General features: G+C 43.9%; 1 protein-coding gene across 1 annotated transcript in view; it reads right to left on the bottom strand.

Moving 5' to 3' along the window:
• Positions 1-15,562: 15,562 nt before the first annotated feature.
• aadac (arylacetamide deacetylase) overlaps positions 15,563-20,140 on the bottom strand; it is a 53,965-nt gene continuing 49,387 nt past the window's right edge. Inside the window, exons 4-5 of the mRNA XM_078564297.1 lie at positions 19,396-19,567; positions 15,563-18,210 (exon numbers count right to left, since the gene is read on the bottom strand). Coding sequence (XP_078420423.1) covers positions 17,602-18,210; positions 19,396-19,567 — 781 coding nt within the window. The 3' untranslated portion in view covers positions 15,563-17,601. The remainder of the gene's footprint in view (positions 18,211-19,395; positions 19,568-20,140) is intronic.

Genomic DNA, 20,140 nt, shown 5'->3' with positions numbered 1-20,140 from the left:
AATAGCTTACCTACTTGTTGTCAGTAAACACTTGAAGATTTATAGAGGCGTCTTTGCCATACACGGGAGTATACTTTTATTTAACTACCAGGGAAACTGTGGCTATTCTCTTTGGAGCGGCAAAGTTGAAGGGGAAATTTGATAGAGCTGTACAAAATTATGAAAGGTGTTGATAGAGTAAATCAAGAGAAGCTGTTTCCAGAAACAGGTTTAAGGTGATTGGCAAAAGAAATATTGGCAAACAAGAGGAGACGTTGCTTTACATAGTGAGTAGTTCTAGAATGCTCTGCAAAAAAGGTGACAGGAGCAGACCAAATAATTACGTTCCAAAGATAATTGGATAAATATCTAAAGAGAAAAAAAATTACAGGGCTGTGGGATAACTTGGAAAACTCCAACAAAAGAGCCATCACAGGTATAGTCGGCTAAACAGCTCCTTCTGTTCTGTATGATTCGATGATCCTGCTTAGGGCTAGAATGCAATATTTTGATCTTGAAACTTTCACTGTGTGATGGTAGCCTACAAATATTTGACATACCAAACAAAAATTCCTTTTCCTCATTTTAACAGAGGCATTAATCTGCTTAAAATATTTGTCAAGCTCACCCCTAAGTGATCATGAAGGTCACATAGCAACTGCAATCTGCACATTTCAGGAATTATAACTCTGGCTCCCCACATAACACAACAGGCAACTTATCCTTACGCATATAAAATGGCCTGATTTCTAAATTCAGTATCTGTGTTGGCCACCCATTTGCAATATAGTTGTATACCTTTGCCAATTTACATGGTCCCTATGAGTTGTTCTAATAATGACATCTGCTGTGACTGGCAACTCATTTACATAAGAACATAAGAAATAGGAGCAGGAGTAGGCCATTCGGCCCCTCAAGCCTGCCCCGCCATTCAATAAGATCATGGGGCTGATCTGCCCCAGGCCTCAACTCCTCTTTCGTGCCAGCTCCTCATAGCCCTCAACTCCCCGATATTTCAAAAATCTATCTACCTCCTCTTCAAATACTTTCAGTGATCTGGCCTCCACAACTCTTTGGGATAGAGAATTCCAGACATTCACTACCCTCTGAGAGAAGAAATTCCTTTGCATCTCAGTTTTAAATTAGTGCCCCTTTATTCTGTAACTCTGTCCCGTAGTTTGAGATTCCCCACTAGTGGAAACATCTTCTCAACATCTACCGTGTCAAACCCCCTCAGAATCCTCTACGATCACCCCTCATTCTTCTAAACTCTAATGAATAAAGGCCTAACCTGTTCAGCCGTTCTTGATAAATCAACCCCTTCATCCCAGGAATCAGCCTAGTGAATCTCTTTTGAAATGACTCCAATGCCAGTATATCCTTTCTTAAATACAGGGACCAAAACTGTACACAGTATTCCAGGTGCAGCCTCACCAACACCCTGTACACTTGTAACAAGACTTCCCTATTTTTAAACTTCAACCCCCTAGCAATACAGGCCAAAATTCCATTCGCCTTCCTAATTACTTGCTGCACCTGCATGCTAACTTTTTGTGTTTCATGCATAAGAACACCCAGATCCCTTGGTGCTGTCTCTCTCCATTTAAATTCTTGATTCTTCCTACCAAAGTGCAAGACCTCACACTTCCCTACATTAAATTCCATCTACCAAGTTTTTGCCCACTCACTCAACCTATTTCCCCTTGCAAATTCCTTATGTCCTCATCACAACATGGCTTCCCATCTATTTTTGTATTGTCAGCAAACTTGGATACATTACACTCTGCCCCCTCCTCCAAGTTATTAATATAGATAGTAAATAATTGAGGCCCTAGGTCCTTGTGACACTCCACTAGTTACATCTTTCCAACCTGAAAAAGACCCATTAATCCCGACTGTCTGTTTTCTGTGTGTTAACCGATCCTCAATCCATGCTTAAACATTACCCCCAATACCGTGAGCTCCTATCTTGTGCAATAATCTTTTATGTGGCACGTAGTCAGATGCCTTCAGGAAATCCAAATACACTATATCTACCAGTTCCCCTTTATCAACTCTGCTTGTTATATCCTCAAAGAACTCGAGCAAATTTGTCAAACATGATTTCCCTTTCACAAAACCATGTGGACTCTGATTGCATTAAGCTTTTCTAAATGTCCTGCTATTTCTTCCTTAATAATGGACTCTAGCATTTTCCCACCGACAGATATTAGGCTGCCTGACCTATAGTTTCCTGCTTTTTGACTCCCTCCCTTCTTGAACAGGGGCATCATATTAGTGGTTTTCCAATCCGCTGGGGCCCTCCCGGAATCCAGTAAGTTCAGGAATATTTTGAACAATGCCTCCATTATCTCTACAGCCACTACCTTTAAATCCCTTGGATGTAGGCCATCAAGTCCTGGTGACTTATCTACCTTTAGCCCCATTAGTTTGTCAATACTTTGTCCCTCGTAATAGAGACTGTTACAAGATCATTCCTCCCTTTAGCTCCTTGCTTATCTGATAGCTTTGGGATGTTCATAGTGTCCTCCACCATGAAGATCGATGCAAAATATTGGTTTAAATTATCCTCCATTTCCCTGTCCCCCGTTATCAATGTGAAAAGAAAAGTACATCTTCCCTGTTGGGTTCTAGCTCGGAGAGGGATGGTAATCTGGACATCGCATCAGCATTACAACGATCTTCCCATCTTCTGTACTTAATATCGTACCGATAAGCAGACAAAATCAAAGCCCATCTCTGCATTTAGGCTGCAGCTATCATGGGTGCTGGAGACAATAGACTCAAAATAGCCATCAGTGGCTTATAAGGAGTTTTGATTGTGGAACTGTGACCATACAAATATTGATGAAATCTTCTTATTCCAGAAATCAAAGAGAGTGCTTCACCTTCTATCTGAGCATAATTCCAATTACTGGCACTGAGGGTGCGTGAGGCAAATGCAGTCAGTCTCTCCTCAGCATTATACAACACATGAGAGATCACAGCACACCTATTCCACATGGAGAGGCATCACACTCTAGCTTAATCTTTCTGGATGTATCACAATGTACAAGCATTGTATCATCTACCAATTTACTTTTACACAGATGGAATGCTTTATCACACACCCTTGTCAAATTCTACGGAAAACACTTCCTCAAGAGTTCATTCAATGGATATAATAAAGTTGCCCAATTTGAGCTGAATTTATGGTAGTAATTCACTAAGCCCCAAAAGATCCAAGATCTGACCCCAGAGATACTCTGAGGGTTTGGAACATTTCTTAATGTTTGAACCTTACTCTTGCTAAAATGTAACCCACCTTTGTGTACCCTGTGACCCAAATACTCTACAGAGTTTTGAAACATTCCCCATTTATGTGCCTTCACCCGAACCCCGTGCTTTCCCATTGGCGTATCTCATCCAGCCTGTCATCCTGGGTCTGCCTGTTTAAAGCTGACTTATGTATGTCATCCAACATTGGGGCATCATCCCTTGGACGCTACTTGGACGATGATGCCTTGGCAATTTCCACTAGACATCCTTATGCATCAGATCGTATGGGCATCAACCAATCCCTCGTGGACAAAAGCAAAATACTGCGGATGCTGGGAATCTAGAACAAAAACAAAAATACCTGGAAAAACTCAGCAGGTCTGACAGCATCTGCGGAGAGGGATACAGTTGATGTTTCGAGTCCGAATGACCCTTCATCAGAACTAAAAAGTACAGAAATGAGATGAAATATAAGCTGGTAGAGGGGGATGGGAAGGAACAGGGCAAAAGAGACAGGCGGAAATCCTGTCAGAGACGCTGTTCAATAATCGTACATGGTGACTGCCATGTCCTTCAGCCAGCGTTTTCTCCATTTACATTCTTTTGACATGTCTTGGCAAGATGACCCGTCTTCTTGCAGCTATAGCAATCTGCCTTCAGAAATGGGCAATTCTGTGCTCAGTGTTGTCTAAGCACAGGTCTTTTTAGTACCTCTGCTACAACTAACTGCTGTTATGTGGGCCTTATGCTCACTCGCTGCAGCTTATTTACTTCAGTGGACGCGACTGGCGGCTGTTAACTCTGACTTCTCTCGAGTCACGTTCTGCCACGTCCATGGACAATGCTGTTTGGCGAACTATGTCAAAAGCTAACTTTGGCAATGTCAGCAACTTACTGTGAATGTGTTCGCTTTTTAAACCACATGCATATCTGTCCTGCAATACTCCCTCTTGAAATGCTCCAAAATTACAATGAATGGATAGTTTTTTCAAAGCTGATAAAATCTCCATGTACTTGATGGGCAACTGATTCCTGCTTCCAAACCGATCTGTAGTCTCCAGTGGCTTGGGACTATAGTGTTGCTCAATCTTACACAAAATGTCCAACAGTGGTGTGTCTTTTGGCTTACCAGGGTAAGCAGAGTCTTGAGCGTTTCATACACTTCCTTTTCCTTTCCCCTGCTGCCTGATTAACAGCTGGATTATCAGGAACATCAATGACATCATTAGCAGTGAAAAATACTTTGAGCTACTCCACGTACACACTGAAAGACTTGCGGTCAGGCCTGTCCTCTCCCAGATGCCCAATAATACCTGTTGATGCAGCCATCTTTGAAAGTCAGTCCACGAACATGTTCCACTAAGACTATTTTTAAACTACTTCTCAGCCAAAAAAATACCCTTCACAGCTTTTCTACTGGTTTGCTGGAAGCTTCTACAACCCGAATTTGTTCAAGACAGGGGCATCCACAATCCCACCTCTTTGCCAGACTGTGAAAGTTTTGCAGGACAGAAAAGAGACAGTGTGCCACATGGAAAATCAAGTACTCAACTGAAACTAGTATATTCCGAATTGACTAAATATACACACACATACATAAACAAATGGCCACAGGAGGGTGCTATTAGGCTATTACATTATTACACTAGCTACTTTTTGGGTGAAGAGGTTCTTCCTGAAATGAGGTATTAAACTGTGTGCAGAAGAAAATAAAGATAAAGGACAACATTTCAAAATGTAGCAAAAACATGGAACAATTTACAAACATACGAAATAGGAGCAGAAGTAGACCATTCGGCCTCTCGGGCCTGCTCTGCTATTCATTAAGATCATGGCTGATCTGTTTGTGTTTTGAATTCCACATTCCCATCTAACCCTGATAACCTTTGATTCCCTTGCCTAACAAGAATCTATCTACCTCCATCTTAAAAATATTCAATGACCCCCGTCTCCACCGCCTTCTGAGGCAGAGAGTTCCAAAGTGACATGACCCTATTAGAGAAAAAAATTCTCCTCATCTCTGTTGTAAAAAGGGCGCCCCCTAGCTCTGGACTCACCCACAAGGGGAAACATCCCTTCCACATCCACCTTGCCAAGACCGTTCAGGGTCTTATATACTTCAATCAAGTTGCCCCTCACTCTTCTAAACTCCAGTGGAAACAAGCCCAGTCTGTCCAACTTTTCCTCGTTTATGCAATAGATGACAGCAATGGGGACAAAGGACACTGGTTTAAACTGAAGAAGTCAATGTCAGAAACTAGCCAAACCCTCACTGAAACAGTAGTTAATGTAGCGTTCAATTGCTCTGTGTTTGATTGTGAGAGTCCGGTAACTGATCTATGCTCACTGTGTTTGATTAGTTAAGCCTGGGTGTGGTCTCAGAGCAATGTAAACAGACACCATGGATGCTACTAGAAGCTGAGCTATAAGCATGAATGCAGACGTTTTGCAATTGCAGAGATATTTTAAAACTCTTGAAAATAAACCTGTTGCACATTTATTAACTAGTGGCATCTCTGCATTGCTCTGAGATAGATACAACAGTTAACAAAAAGAATGAGCTTTTGAGAGAGATGATGGAGTCACAAACTCCGGATTCATTTCGGACACTGTGCACGCTCTGACATGATGATACTGATCAGTCGTGAAGCCACCACAGCTCAATTCCAGCCTACTGTCACTCTCTTTTCACTATTGCACAGCATGTGTCACAAATTAATGATCAAGAACTTCTGGAGAATTTTCCACTTCCCTTTCGGGGTCATTAGTATAGACGGTTTTGAGAAGAAATGAAATAGGTGTTTGTTTATTCTTTTCATGGGTTTCGCTGGCAAGGCCAGCATTTGTTGCCCAATCCTCATTGCTCTAGAACATCCCTCATTGCTCTTGGGCCAAATGACTTGTTAGGCCATTTCAGAGCCAACCACATTGCTGTGGGTCTGGAATCACATGTAGGCCAGACCAGGTAAAGATGGCAGATTTCCTTCCCTAAAGGACATTGACAAACCAGATTGGGTTTCATGGTCACCAGTACTGAGACTAGCTTTGTACACATTCCAAGTATTAGTCTGGGCCTCTGGATTACCAGTCCAGTGACATTACCACTAAGCCACCATCTCCCCTACATGAGGGAAAAAGGAATAGATAGATATGTTGACAGGCGAGAGAAACCAAGGTGAGAGAAGGCTTGTGTAGAGCACAGATATTGGAATGGACCCGTTGGGCTGAATGGCCTATTGACTCTTTGTTCAAAGCTCAGTCCGACACTGGGTAATCAAGGGATCTCCCGATATGTAGCTTTTATTTTCATGAAGTTAAATCATTTGCTCAGAATACCTTCCTCAGGCTTGGTCATATTGTGCGGACCCTTTACTATCCAAATCACAAGAAAGACTTGCATCTGTATAGCCCCTTTCACAACCTCAGGATTCCCCAAAGCAATTAAATGCTTTTCAAGTATGGTCACTATCATGATGTAGGAAGTGGAGCAGCCAATTTGCATACAGCACGTTCCCATAAAAAGCAATGTAATAATTTGGGTGTTTTTTTTGACATTGGTTGAGAGGTAAATATTAGCCAGCAAACTGGGCATAGCTCCCAGGCTCTTTTTTGAATTTTTTTTTAATTCTTTCAGGAAGTGGGCATCACTGGCAAGGCCATCCTTAATTGCCCTTGAACTGAGTGGCTTGCTGGACCATTTAAGAGTCAATCCCATTGCCGTGGGTCTGGGGTCAAGTGTAGGTAGGTAAGGATAGCAGATTTCCTTCCCTAAAGGGAGCATTAGTGAACCAGATGGGTTTTTCCCCTTTACAATAATCAATGATAGTTTCATGGTCACCACTACTGAGGCTAGCTTCATATTCCAGATTTATTAACTGAATTCAAATTCCTCCAGCAGCTGTGGTGGGGTTTGAACCCATCTCCTCGGAGCATTACCTGGGTCTCTGGATTACTAGTCCAGTGACATTACCACTATGCCGCTGTCTCACCCAGTGCCTTGCGATTTTTACACTCACCTCACAGGCCAGACAGAGTCTCAGTTTGACATCTCATCAGAAAGACAACACCCTCTTGGCACCGCAGTGTAATGACAGCTGCGAACTTAGTGTTCAAGTTTCTGTAGTAGGACACGAACCCACAGCTGTGTGATTTAGGGGCGAGATTACTGCCTACTGTGCCATGTCTGACACTCCCAAGGTGATACCAATGCAGTGCTAAAGTAAAAACGGTGCGTACAATTTTGCGTGTGAAGTGATAAACGGACTCAATTATAAACTAAGCAACATTATCTTTGTGCTGAATGCACTTCATGCAGTAAGTGAGAATGAGGAACTGGAGAAGGTGAGATAAGCAGCGCTCGAGAACTCACATGCAGTCCATTTAAAATTCTTTACGGGATGTGGGCGTGGCTGGCTAGGCCAGATTTTATTGCCCACCCCCAATTGCCTGTGAGGTGGTGGTGGTGGTGAGCTGCCTTCTTGAACCGCTGCAGTCCATGTGGCGTAGGTACACCCACAGTGCTGTTAGGGAGTGGGGGTTGGTGGGGGGTGAGAGGGTGGGGGAGTTCCAGGAAGAACGACCTGTTGGATAAACCAGTTTTGGTTTAGGAAGGAAGAAAATCCAGAAGTCGTGTGTCATTTTCAACAAAGTGAGATCAGATAAGGTGCCACAATGATAGGAAATTATTACACAGGAAACCAACATACGAAAACTTGTTTTACCACATGACTGTCTTTCAGTAACAATGTGATCAAGCCACCTCCTGTATAAAAGCACAAACATCCAGTTTTTCCCGGACTTAATAGGGAACTTAATATTTGTTTCAAATACATTTACTGTAGCTGTCTGTGAATTCTTAAACTTTATTAGCTTCTTTACATGCTTGAGCTAAATGCAGCTTTCTTTTGTTTTCCTTTTGTGTGTGTGCTCATCAGTGTTAAGGATTAAGTACTGGGGAATGTAATTCTTCCCATTCCAGGTACCCACTCACTGACAGCACTGGGCACTCCCAGATGCAACCTGATTGATACACAATAAAACTTCCGCGACCTTTCCCATTTGAGATCCCTCAGCACCAATCGCAGACCAACACCCACCACTTACCACACTTTCTTGTAACTTGACCAAGCGGCCATTATCCATTTGTGACCCCTTTGCACAAGTGGTGTTTTGATATTCGACTGTGAAGTGCATCACATCAGATCTCCCCCCCCACCCCCTGCCAAATCCTGAACTCACCTGAAATCACATGCACGCTTTCAGCTGGCAAGAGCAGAACTGGTGTCCTGGCTTATTTTTCCCTCACTAACCCTGGAATAATGAGGCCAATTGCATAATCTCCCCCAGCACCTCGGGTCACAGCAGTTGGGAGGGTCTTGGACAAGACGACATAACTTTCAAGTCAGAGCCAGGTCTTCCGGGAGAGGAGTTTAGACAACCTTTTTTCCACACACAGGCTGGTAGAAGTGTGGAACTCTCACAGAAAGCAGTAGATGCATTAAATTCAATTAAATAAACTTGGAATTAAAAGCTAATACCAGCACCAGTGACCAGGAAACTACTGGATTGTCATAAAAACCTATCTGGTTCATTTTGGGGGAGGAAACTTGCTGCCTATACCTGGGTCTGGTCTAAGTGTGACTCCAGACCCACAACCACGTGGTTGGTTCTTAAGAACATAAGGAATAGGAGCTGGAGTAGACCACACGGCCTGTTAAGCCCGCTCCACCATTCAATACGATCATGGCTGATCTTGGGTTAAAGCTCCATTTTTCTACCCACTCCCCATTTCTCTTAATTCCCCGAGACACCAAAAATCTGTCTATTCCAGTTTTAAATGCATTCACAGATGGAGCATCCACAGCCCTCTGGGGTAGAGAATTCCAAAGATTCACAAGCCTTTGAATGAAGTCATTTCTCTTCATCTCAGTCCTAAATAATTGGCCCCTTATCCCGAGACTGTGCCCCCAAGTTTTAGATTCTCTGACCAGCGGAAACAATCCCTCAGTGTCTATCCTACCAAACCCCTTCAGAATGTTGTAGATTTCAATGAGATTGTCTCTCATTCTTCTAAATCGCAGCGAATCTCGGCTCAATTTACTCAGCCTCTCATCAGAGGGACCAATCTGGTGAACCTTCACTGTACCACCTCCAATGCAAGTATATCCTTTCTTAAACGTGGAGGCCAAAACTGCACACAGTATTCCAGATGTGGTCTCACCAAAACCCTGTACAATTGTAACAAGACTTTATTTCTGTACTCCAATCCTCTCGCACCAAAGGCCAACATGCCATTTGCCCTCCTAACTACTTGCTGTAGCTGCATGCTAACTTTCTCCATTCCCAATACAAGCACACCCAGGTCTCTTTGAACACCAACATTTCCAAGTTTCTCACCTTTTAAAAAATATTCTGCTTTTTTTATTCTTACGACCAAAGTGAATAACTTCACACTTCCCTATATTATACCCTATCTGCCATTTTTGTTGCCCACTCACCTAATCTGTCTACATCTCTTTGCAGCCTCTCTGTGTCCTCCCCACAGCTTATCTTTCCACCTCATGTGGTATCATCAGCAACTGCCTCTGAAACGGCCTAACAAGCCATTCCGTTGGCTTTGAGAAGGTGGCCCACCAGAGCCTGTTGACGGGCAGTAAATGCTGTTGTCAGCGCTGCCAAAATCTAATAAGTGCAAATTAAAACATTGGGAAGAAAAGTCATCAGTTTTGTTTGCATTTTAGGCTAATAATTGCAGGCCGTTTGTGACAGCTGTGATGGCCCTTGACCCGGAAACTGTCAGGTTAAGGAAAATTTGTACATTAAAATATCTGGGGAATCTGTAACTTCTTTTTTTTAATGTTGGGAAAGGATTTTTAAGAGTTTGCAGCACTTGATAAATGGATCAATTATAATTCTTGGATAATAAGAAATACTGGTTCATCAACCTGCCGACCCTCGACCTGGAAGCAGTCCCAACAGCAAAGAACTTTAAATATGGAGGCCGCGTAGCAGACAAAAGAATAGAGGAAAGGGAAGAGCTGGCAGACAGGAGGCTGAGTCAGAGAGTTGGATTAATGAGCAGTCAGAAAACAATTTTAGGACCTCATGCTGCCATTCCTTTCACACTCGAGCGATTGAATGCCCAGAAGCGGACATATTGTGCGAAGGTAACAGCGATTCAGGTAGATCCACACTACCACATCTGTCAGGAGCTGAGAGTTAAGAAGATTCTAGAAATAAGTGTGCCATTGTGTAGAAGCTGGCATGGGTGGAATCTGCTCACATGGAAGCTGCCTGTGAAGAATAGGCCTAGAGACTCTGAGGTATTCTTTGCAGTATCTGATATTCCATGTGGACTGACCATGATTTGCCTATTCATTTATGTTTAATTTACGTTGATTCTGATTCATTTTAAAGCACAAGTTACAAGATGTCAAAGCTTGTTCAGTAAATTTGATTTGTTTGGTTTACGGATGCCCATGGAGATCGTTACGCAGTCTTATCCGATTATATCAGTTGGGTCGTGTGCTCTGCATTTTTGGAGGAATATTTTATCCTCTAATTCTTCTACCTTCCTCTCCTGGGCAATGCACCATGTCAACCCAAGATCAGGCAAGCAAGAGAGACTTGTTTCATCTCAATCAGCCTCAGCTTAACAAATCGTTCCACAAAACCATGTCCCCTGTCACTCTGCTCTCCTTCCCATTGCCTGCACTACCTGTACTATTAAAATTCAAAAGCACCATTAGAATTTTCAAATATCTTTCTTAACATGTGACATTAGTGATCTAATATGTATTTTTTTTTAAAGAAGTGCACAGTTGGGTACAGAACTCTGCTTCATTCACCATGTTCCTTGGAGTAAATCTAAGCATGCCTTGATACATTAAAGAGAAAATGTTCAGTTAACCAACATTAGGGCACTAGATAGGATTCTCGGCTACCTGTTCATGTAGGACCGCTCTGTGCGTCATCTGAAGCTGAATGGGAAGAATTTTAGTTTTCAGTGGCAGCTCTATCCCTGTAGGTTCAATCAATGAGCTCGGCGGTCCGATTACTTATCAACAACGGAGGTAACCGGCTCAAGCAACGAGGCTGCCACAGTCAACATAGTTCCAAGTGCGAGGCATCTCATCTCACAATCAACTTGAACTCAAAGAGACATTGCTTACAAAGAGGATAGCCACGCGTAACATGACTTGTCCTGCAGTCCAAAATCAAATCCTGCTCAAACATGACGTTGAAAAGCACGTTGGCATTTCAGAGAAATGCCTCGAATTCCACTGAGGCTTTTGCTCAGTTCAGATTTTGCAGTCAAAACTGACTTGAGAACATTCAGTCCAGTCCAGCCACAGGCCACAAGTTCCACAAATAGCGTAAACAAAGCAATTGCCTTGAATTTCATTTAATGTGTTCTGGATTTATGCCATTTCAATGTGGTCATTGGGCTGAAAATATTGAGGAAATTTGCATTTGGGTCCTGTTGTTGCTCTAAGCACAAGTTTCCATGATCTTTTCGATAATGTAAATCTTACGCCTGGCAAAGCGTGTCAAGGATCATTTCCAGGGTTGCACTGTTAAAGTGCACCAAGCTTCCTGTGTTTACTCCACTCCCACAATCAGTGTTTCTTCACCCCTGAAAAATACCAGCAGCTTCCACCTATCACACGAGACCACAGGAAGTGAGAGGCTGGTGTGCTGAAGAGAGCATCAACTTTACTTTTCTGATTACAACCTTCTGAGGAATATTTTTTGATCCCTTTCTTCACATTGTTTAGCCACCGACACCCACACTCTACTTTAATTTAGTGTTTTCCTCTCTTCCCAGAGAGAAATTTTAGAATGTCTTCCCAAACCCCATGCCCAAACACAGAGTCAGATTGAGTTTGAACAAGGGATGTCTTATCCACCACGGCTGCACCAGTCTCTGTCGTCTAAGGCCAGGGGAATTAGATAGTATGAGTGAGGACAGAAATGTGCCAGCTACTCCCTCCCTTACCCTGTGTACAGGCCAAACCAGACTACAAGGATCTCTCCGAGGAGCTGTGCACCCAACAGTTGTGCCTCTTTTTTTTTTTAATTCATTCACAGGATGTGGGCTTCGCTGGCTGGGCCAGCATTTATTGCCCATCCCTAATTGGTGGTGGTGGTGGTGAGCTGCCGCCTTAAATTGCTGCAGTCCATGTGGTGTAGGTACACCCACAGTGCTGTTACAGAAGGAAGTTCCAGGATTTTGACCCAGTGACAGTGAAGGAATGACGATATATTTCCAATTCAGGATGGTGAGTGACTTGGAGGGGAACTTACAGGTGGTGGTGTTCCCATCTATCTGCTGCCCTTGTCCTTCTAGATGGTAATGGCCGTGGGTTTGGAAGGTGCTGTGGAAGGAGCCTTGGTGAATTCCTGCAATGCATCTTGTAGATGGTACACACGCTGCAACTGTGCGTCAGATATAGAGGGAGTGAATGTTTGTGGATGTGGTGCCAATCAAGTGGGCTGCTTTGTCCTGGACGGTGTCAGGTGTCTGCTATGAATAAAAGTTTTTTCTAATTAAATAGTTAATCATTGCATTTTGCACTTCAAAAATACTTTTCGCAGAATCTGTATTAATAGGCAATATCCATAGAATATCAACAAACCAGCTCAAGTCTACAGTCAAGTTGTGGTAACTTTTGAACACTCTTTGGTGCCTCAGGCAGAATGTCATTTTCTGTGCAAGAGCCGAAATAATGAGCCCAGTCTTTTCCTCACTCGAGTGACGCATGTCTACATGCTTTCCAGGGTGGGCCATGGCTCAGTGCACAGCACCCTCGCCTCGGAGTCTGAAGGTTACAGTTTCAAAATCCCATCCCAGTGACTTGAGTACAAAACCTAAGCCTGACACTCCCAGTGCAGTGTTTGAAGGTGTGCTCTACCATCAGAAGTGCTGTCTTTTAGATAAAATTGCTCATATCTTCCCATGGGGAGAGGGCTCCAGCTCAGCTCATGACACTGATGTGCGTTGGGAAGTTTGAAGTGCCAATTGCCGGTTTTACCCTGCCCGCATTGCTTGGAATTCCTACAACAGTGGGATGAAATGGCCAGAACTAAGGGCACTTGAGCTATTAGTGCTTTATTTAACCTGGCTTTTACACAGATCTTTTCATAGCAGATATAAAGCCAGTGTAGTAAGCGAACAGGAGTGTTAAAGCATTTCAGCAACCCGAGCAAAACGCACTGCCCTCGTCCCCCACCACTGGCACTGTTCACCTCCCCTACCCCGGCAACGTTGACCCTCCCCCTCACCCCAGTAATGTTCATCTGCCACCCCACCCCCTACCCCATCCCAATGTTCACCTTCACCCTCCTGGACCCCCAACCCCATTGAGTGCTCAACCTCTCCCACAACCCCCTCTCCCGACTTAGCTTCCGGAATCCCTGGCTCCCCGTCCAGCCAATGTCAGAAGAATCAACGTTGTTGGGAAGTGAGGGGTTGGGAGCGGGAAGGGGGTGAGGGGAGGGTCTGTGATGGTGGGGGGGGATGTTGGACAGTGTTTATGGTAACAGCTCCATTTAAAACAACGTTAAGTCAATGAACTGAAGAAAGACTGTAGCCACGATCTCCAAGTTCTGTGATGAGAAAAGGGGCCATGGCTCCAATGGAATTACCCTCGACAATTGGCCACCTTACTCTTCGTGTCTGCAGGAGCTGGCGTCGGAAGGAATGCAAAGGCTCCAGTGTAAAATGGTAAGTGGGCAGATTAAAACTGCACCTAAGGATCGGGTGCACCCTCTCCAATGAGGAACGGAAGATCTGGGATATAGTCAGTGTCACATTGACGGGACCTTGGTGTTTCCAAATTGCCTTTCCTACATTATAGCTGAAACTACATTTCAAAAATACTTTCCCAGTTGTAAAGCACTGGGGAAGATCCTGAGGTTAAGAAAGGTGCAAGAAAGAATGCAAGTCTTTCTTGTGATGTTCCAAGAATCAGTAGAGGACAATCAATATTGGAATATACGCTAAAGGTTTTCCCCTCATAACTCAGAGGCATGGCCAACTGTAGCACCAAACTGCTGCTCTAGCTGAAGTCAGTTACCTCAGAGCAGAACAGGGTTCAACCATGGCAGTGGACTGTAAATCCTTGGGCAACACTGTACAGTTCAGGGCTAAACTACTAACAGAGCTGAGGGTTATATTGGAGAAAGCCTGCCCAGTTTTCCAAGGATTCATGTAACATGCGATAACTACCGCAAATCCATTCTAAACAATCTGCAACACTTAATATATTGCAGTGAGGCTATAGAACCATAGAAAAGTTGCGGTGCAGAAACAGGCCATTCAGCCCATCGTGTCTGTGCTGGCCAGAAAAATAAACTAGCCGCTCATTTTAATCCCACTTTCCAGCACCTGGTCTGTAGCCTCGCAGGTTACAGTGCTTCAGATGCAGATCCAGATACCCTTTAAATGAGTTGAGTGTTTCAGCCTCAACCACCAACTTAGGCAGTGAATTCCAGACACCCACCACCCTCTGGGTGAAAAAGTTTTTCCTCATGTCCCCTCTAATCCTTCTACAAATCATCTTAAATCTATGACCCTGGTAATTGACCCCTCAGCTAGGGGAAACAAGTCTTTACCGTATACCCTATAATTTTGTCCACCTCAATTAGGTCACCCCTCAGCCTCCTCTGTTCTATGGAAAACAACCCCAGCCTATCCAATCTCTCCTCATAGCTGCAAATTAAACCCAGGCAGCATTCTTGTAAATCTCCTCTGTACTCTCTCCAGAGCAATTATATCCTCCCTGTAATGTGGTGACCAGAACTGTACACAAAATTCTAGCTGTTGCCTAACCAGCATTTTACACAGTTCCATCATTGCATCCCTGCTTTTATATTGAATACCGCACCCAATAAAGGAAAACATTCCATATGCTTTCTGTACCACACCTTATCCACCTGTCCTGCCATCTTCAGGGACTTGTGGACATGCACACCAAGGTCTCCTCCTTCCTCAACACCTCTCAATATCCTCCCGTTTATTGAGTATTCCCTTGCTTTGTTTGCCCTTCCCAAATGCATTACCTCACACTTTTTCAGATTGAATTCCATTTGCCACTTTTCTGCCCACTCAACCAAACCATTATCATAATTCTAGACGCAACAGCTATCCTTTTCACTATCAACTACACGGCCAATTTTTGTGCCATCTGCAAATTTCCCAATCATGCCTCCACATTTAGGTCTAAATCATTAATATATATAACAAACAGCAAGGGCCCCAACACTGAGCCCTGTGGAATACCACTGGAAACCATTTTCCATTCACAAAAACATCCAATGACCATTACCCTTTGTTTCCTGTCGCTGAGCCAATTTTGGATCCAACTTGCCACCTTCCCCTGTATCCCATGGGATCTCACTTTCCTGACCAGTCTGCCATGTGGGACCTTGTCAAATGTCTTGCTGAAATCCACATAGAAAACATGCACTGCACTATCATCAACAACAGCTTGCAATTACGTAGACATCGAAAAATATTCAAAACATTTCATCGAGGGGTAAGGAAAACCAGACGTTGAGCTGACAGAGGAGAGGTAAGATGGAAACCTTGGTCAATTTTGAAAAGGATTTTGAAGGAAAAGAGGGAAATTGAGAAGCAAAAGGATTTCGGAAAGGAATTTCAGATCATGGAGCCGAGGCGGCTAATTCACCCAATTGATTGTTTGCAGGGTGACATCATCCTCAAGAGTCTTTGAAATGAAGAAAGGATTTTTTACTCAAAACTTTATTCATTATGTTGGGATACAAATAGACAAGTGATCACATTGTATTACATTGTCTGTTATGCACATCAGCACGAGAAACAGAGAACAAGGTTAATACTTAACATGGCACTTTATCATTATCCCGCTATGTTACAGGTACACCCAGAGCACAGGGACAGTGCTAGGACAGACAACGTAAGACAGAAAAGGGGCAATAACTGTTGATTTGAGGATGAGAGGCAAGCACAAAAACTGAGGTTATAGAGGTATCTGACTGGTTTTAGGGATCAGGCATTCTGGTTTGAAATGTAAATACCCAATAATTCTCAAACGAAAAGAAAAAAAAGAGGACAATAAAATTTTAGAAACAAATTCACTTTGCAGCTTTGCTGATACGTAGGTAGATGTGTTCAAAGTCTGGGCGCTAGTTCTGGGCACTGCACCACTGAGTGGATGTATTGGCCTAGGAGCAGATACACCAGGATAATTCCAGGGCTTCGAGGATTAAATTATGAGGACAGGATGCATAGGCTAGGCTTCCATCCCTTGAATACAGAAGATCTAATTGGCTAAGGTGATTAAAGGATTTAACATAGAAACCATTTCCTCTGGTGGGGGGAGTCCAGAGCAAGAGGACAAAACCTTAAAATTAGAGATAGGCTGTTCAGAGGTCATGCCAAGGAAGCACTTCTTCACACAAAGGGTAGTGGAAATCTGGAATACTGTCCCGCAAAAAGCTGTTGAATCAAGAGGTCAATAGAAAATTTCAAAACTACGTTTGATAAATTTTTCATCGGCAAGTTCGGCCCAGGGCTGGTCATGTAGCCAGAATGTCTGACACTCGCTTACCAAAGTTAATCTACTAATGAAGAGCTCGAGTCTGGGTGCGCTGTCGTGGCAATCAAAGGGAGCACGACAAGGACACTCTGAAGGCTTCGCTTGGGAGTTTTGATATCGACCCCGAGTCCTGGGAGAAGTTCGGCCATGGTCGCTGCACCTGGCACAACCAAATAAAAAAAAAGGTGTGGCCTCCTTCAAAAGCAAGTGTATGTCGGAGGCAGAAAGGAGAGGAAATCCCAAGCCAGCACTTCATCCAAAACTCAGTCATCTACAACATCCTGTCCTGTTTCCGGGCTTAGATTGGCCATAGCAGTCGCCTACATACCCATCGGAATTCGACCCAGATGATAGACACGGTCATTTTCCTCTCTAAGGCCGAACAATATTCAGCAAGTTGGTCAATGGCGTTAAAGGTACAGACCAGCATGGTTCAATTGATTGGCAGAATAGGCCTGAGAGGCTACAGGTCCTCCTCTTTTAGCTATATCATAGGGCAAATGGTCACAAGCATGAGTGAATTCCCAGTGTTGGTTCCAAGTAATGACAATCAACCCCTCCTTACACAGTGATTGTTCTTTAAGTCTGCCGTTTAAAATGATGACAAGCCCTGACCAGATGCATTTCAGTAGAGTTTACAGTTAAATACAATGATAATCGGGATGGTGGGGGCGGGGGGTGGAGAACATTTAAAAAAAAATACTTGCCAACAATTCACAGTAAGTACTGCGGGTACTTTAGTGGGATGCCTGAGGGGGTGGGGGGGGGTATTAAAAATTATTCACAAATTCTTTCTCAGCCAGTCAATATAGTTGCTCACCATTTTCTGGCCAATTGCAAAATCGGTTGGCCATGTGATGAACATAAAGGTACCGTGGAAGGAGTCCTCGTAATGCTCGTGCGTGACCTGGACGCCCGCCTTCTTCAGTCTCATGGCATACATAGCACCGTCATCCCGCAGCACGTCATACTCACAGGTTGCAATGTAGGCCTGCGGCAGAGCCTTGAGCTTCTCGTCCCCCACCAGGAGGGGGGCGGCCCTTGGATCAAAGACCCCAGGAATCCTCACGGAGGAGTCCACGTTCTCTCGACCCGGGAGGGTGTACTTGTAGTCCTTTCTGAATTCCTCCGGCAGGTAGATACTCCAGTTTACAAAGTTACTCAAGCCCCTCGATTCAAGGGTGGTATGGCTGTTAGCCATCATGTTCTTCAGCAGCAACTTGTCGCAGCTAAAGTACTCACTCCAAAACCTGACCATTAAGGTCTTGGGTAGGATTGGCATGTTCTCGTTTTGCTGGTAGGAGGGAGTGTTAAAGTCAATGGTCTGAAGTGCAGGGTAGATTAATGCCTGAATCTTGATCTCAGCGTGAACCTCTGGGTCTTCCTGGATCTGCAAGACATTCCCTTCGTTATTAAGCACCCAAAAATTACACAACAAACAGATATGTTTGCACAATAATACTTTGCAATCTTAAGCACACAACAATTTTCCAAACTGGGAAGGAAAACTGTAAATCTGAGATAAGAGGAGAAAATGTTAAATACCCAAAAAGCTGGTCACTTTGATCTGACAAAACATTAACCTCAATTTTCTCTGCGAATCGAGCTGCACATCCAACTCAGTTCAGTGGGTAGTCAGGGGATCATAGACTCAAGCCCCACTTCGACTTTTGCCACATAATCTAAACAGACAAACCACGGAGGGATTTCTGCGCTACGAGAAATGGATGAGGTGTTAAACTGAGGCCCTGTCAGCCGAGTGACATCACTTGACAAAGCGCAGGGCTTCTTCTGATGCCCTGCCCAAGAACAGCCCTACAATCGATGCTACAAAACAGAATAACTGATCATTCGTTGTGGAGTCTTCAGGGTGCAAAACAGTCACTGCAGCTCAAAGTTAATTTGCCGTGTGAATTTCATGCGGGACACTTTTGGAGGATGTGCTTGGTCACTACACAAAGGCAAGTTTGTCTCTTTCCAATGCTAACGGGCCTAATGGCTATTTCCAGTATTATGTGCTTCACCATAATATTGATAGGAGTTAAATTCATCAAGATCCATCTGTTTTAAGTGTCGCAATGAAATGTGGTATGTTCGCACAACAAAATGTTACATAGTTTGAAGCCTGTGCTTTGACTCTCACTCGAAACATGCCAGCCCCCTGCCTCCTAAATACCCAAACAATGCCCGGGAGTGATAGCAGAGCAACATAGGAACATAACCAGCAGGGCCACCCCTGTGCTTCCTGGCTCATTTAAATTCCGGAGATCAGGACCAAACCTCGACTTGAAAAAGGAAAAATGGGCAAGGTTAGAGGGTAGGAGTGGAGGAGAGGCACACACTCATTGTACAGATCTTTCGAAGGGCACTGTGGGCCGAATGGCCTCCTTCTGTGCTGTGTGATTCTGTACCAAGCAAAGAAGGGGCAGTCCCCAATTTTGTAAGAGCTATGGGATATTAAGTAAATGGTCCCTCCAGGTGAAAACAGGCACTTCAAAAACACATCAGTTAAGCAAAGCAAAAACACGCAGGGTTGAGTGCTGTCACAAGCCATTAGTGATATTTGTAACTGTACCTGCTGGGCTACTGCAGCAGCCAAGTTCCCACCGGCACTGTCTCCTGACAGAGCAACTCTACCCGGGTCCACCAAGTATCGAACCAACACATCTCGCTGTAGGAAGTACTTCACCACAGTGTAAACATCATCGAACTGATCAGGGAAATGATGCTCGGGTGCTAAACGGTATCTGGAAAATTAAATGGGCGTAAGGACATGGCTGATGCCTATCACAATTCTGCACAGTATTGATAAAAGGTCGCATGTTGGCTCTCCAGGGGGAATAACACTTACGACTTCCAACTATTTACCATCTATCTATTTTAAAAATAATTTGGGTGTTAAGGATTCAGAATTCAACTGCCTCAGCCCTAAGCTCTTGAATTCCCTCCCTAAACCTCTCCACTTCTTCTCTCTCCTCCTATGGGTCGCTTCTTAAAACCCACCTCTTCGACCAAGCTTTTTCGGTTGCCTGTCCTAAAATTTCCCTGCTGGGCTCAGTCAACTTTTATTTTTCTCCGATAACCATCTCCTGTGAAGGGCCGAGGGATGGTTTATGAAGCTACAGGAGCTTTTTTTTTAATGCAAGTTGTTGCTGATGGACTTTTGCATTAATAACATGAGTAGTGCAAATGAAGACATACATCCCAGTGTTTTGAAATGTTGTATGGTGTCCGGTAAAATGGTCTTATCGAAACCTTGCAGTAGGGTTACTGCTATCCACCCACACGCAAAACTGGCAACATGGGTCCATGTGCTTACT

Source organism: Cetorhinus maximus, chromosome 19 (genome assembly GCF_964194155.1).
Source record: "Cetorhinus maximus chromosome 19, sCetMax3.hap1.1, whole genome shotgun sequence".
Lineage (NCBI taxonomy): Eukaryota > Metazoa > Chordata > Chondrichthyes > Lamniformes > Cetorhinidae > Cetorhinus > Cetorhinus maximus.
The sequence above is the reverse complement of the archived record's forward strand: the minus strand, read 5'-3'. Positions and strand labels throughout refer to the sequence as shown.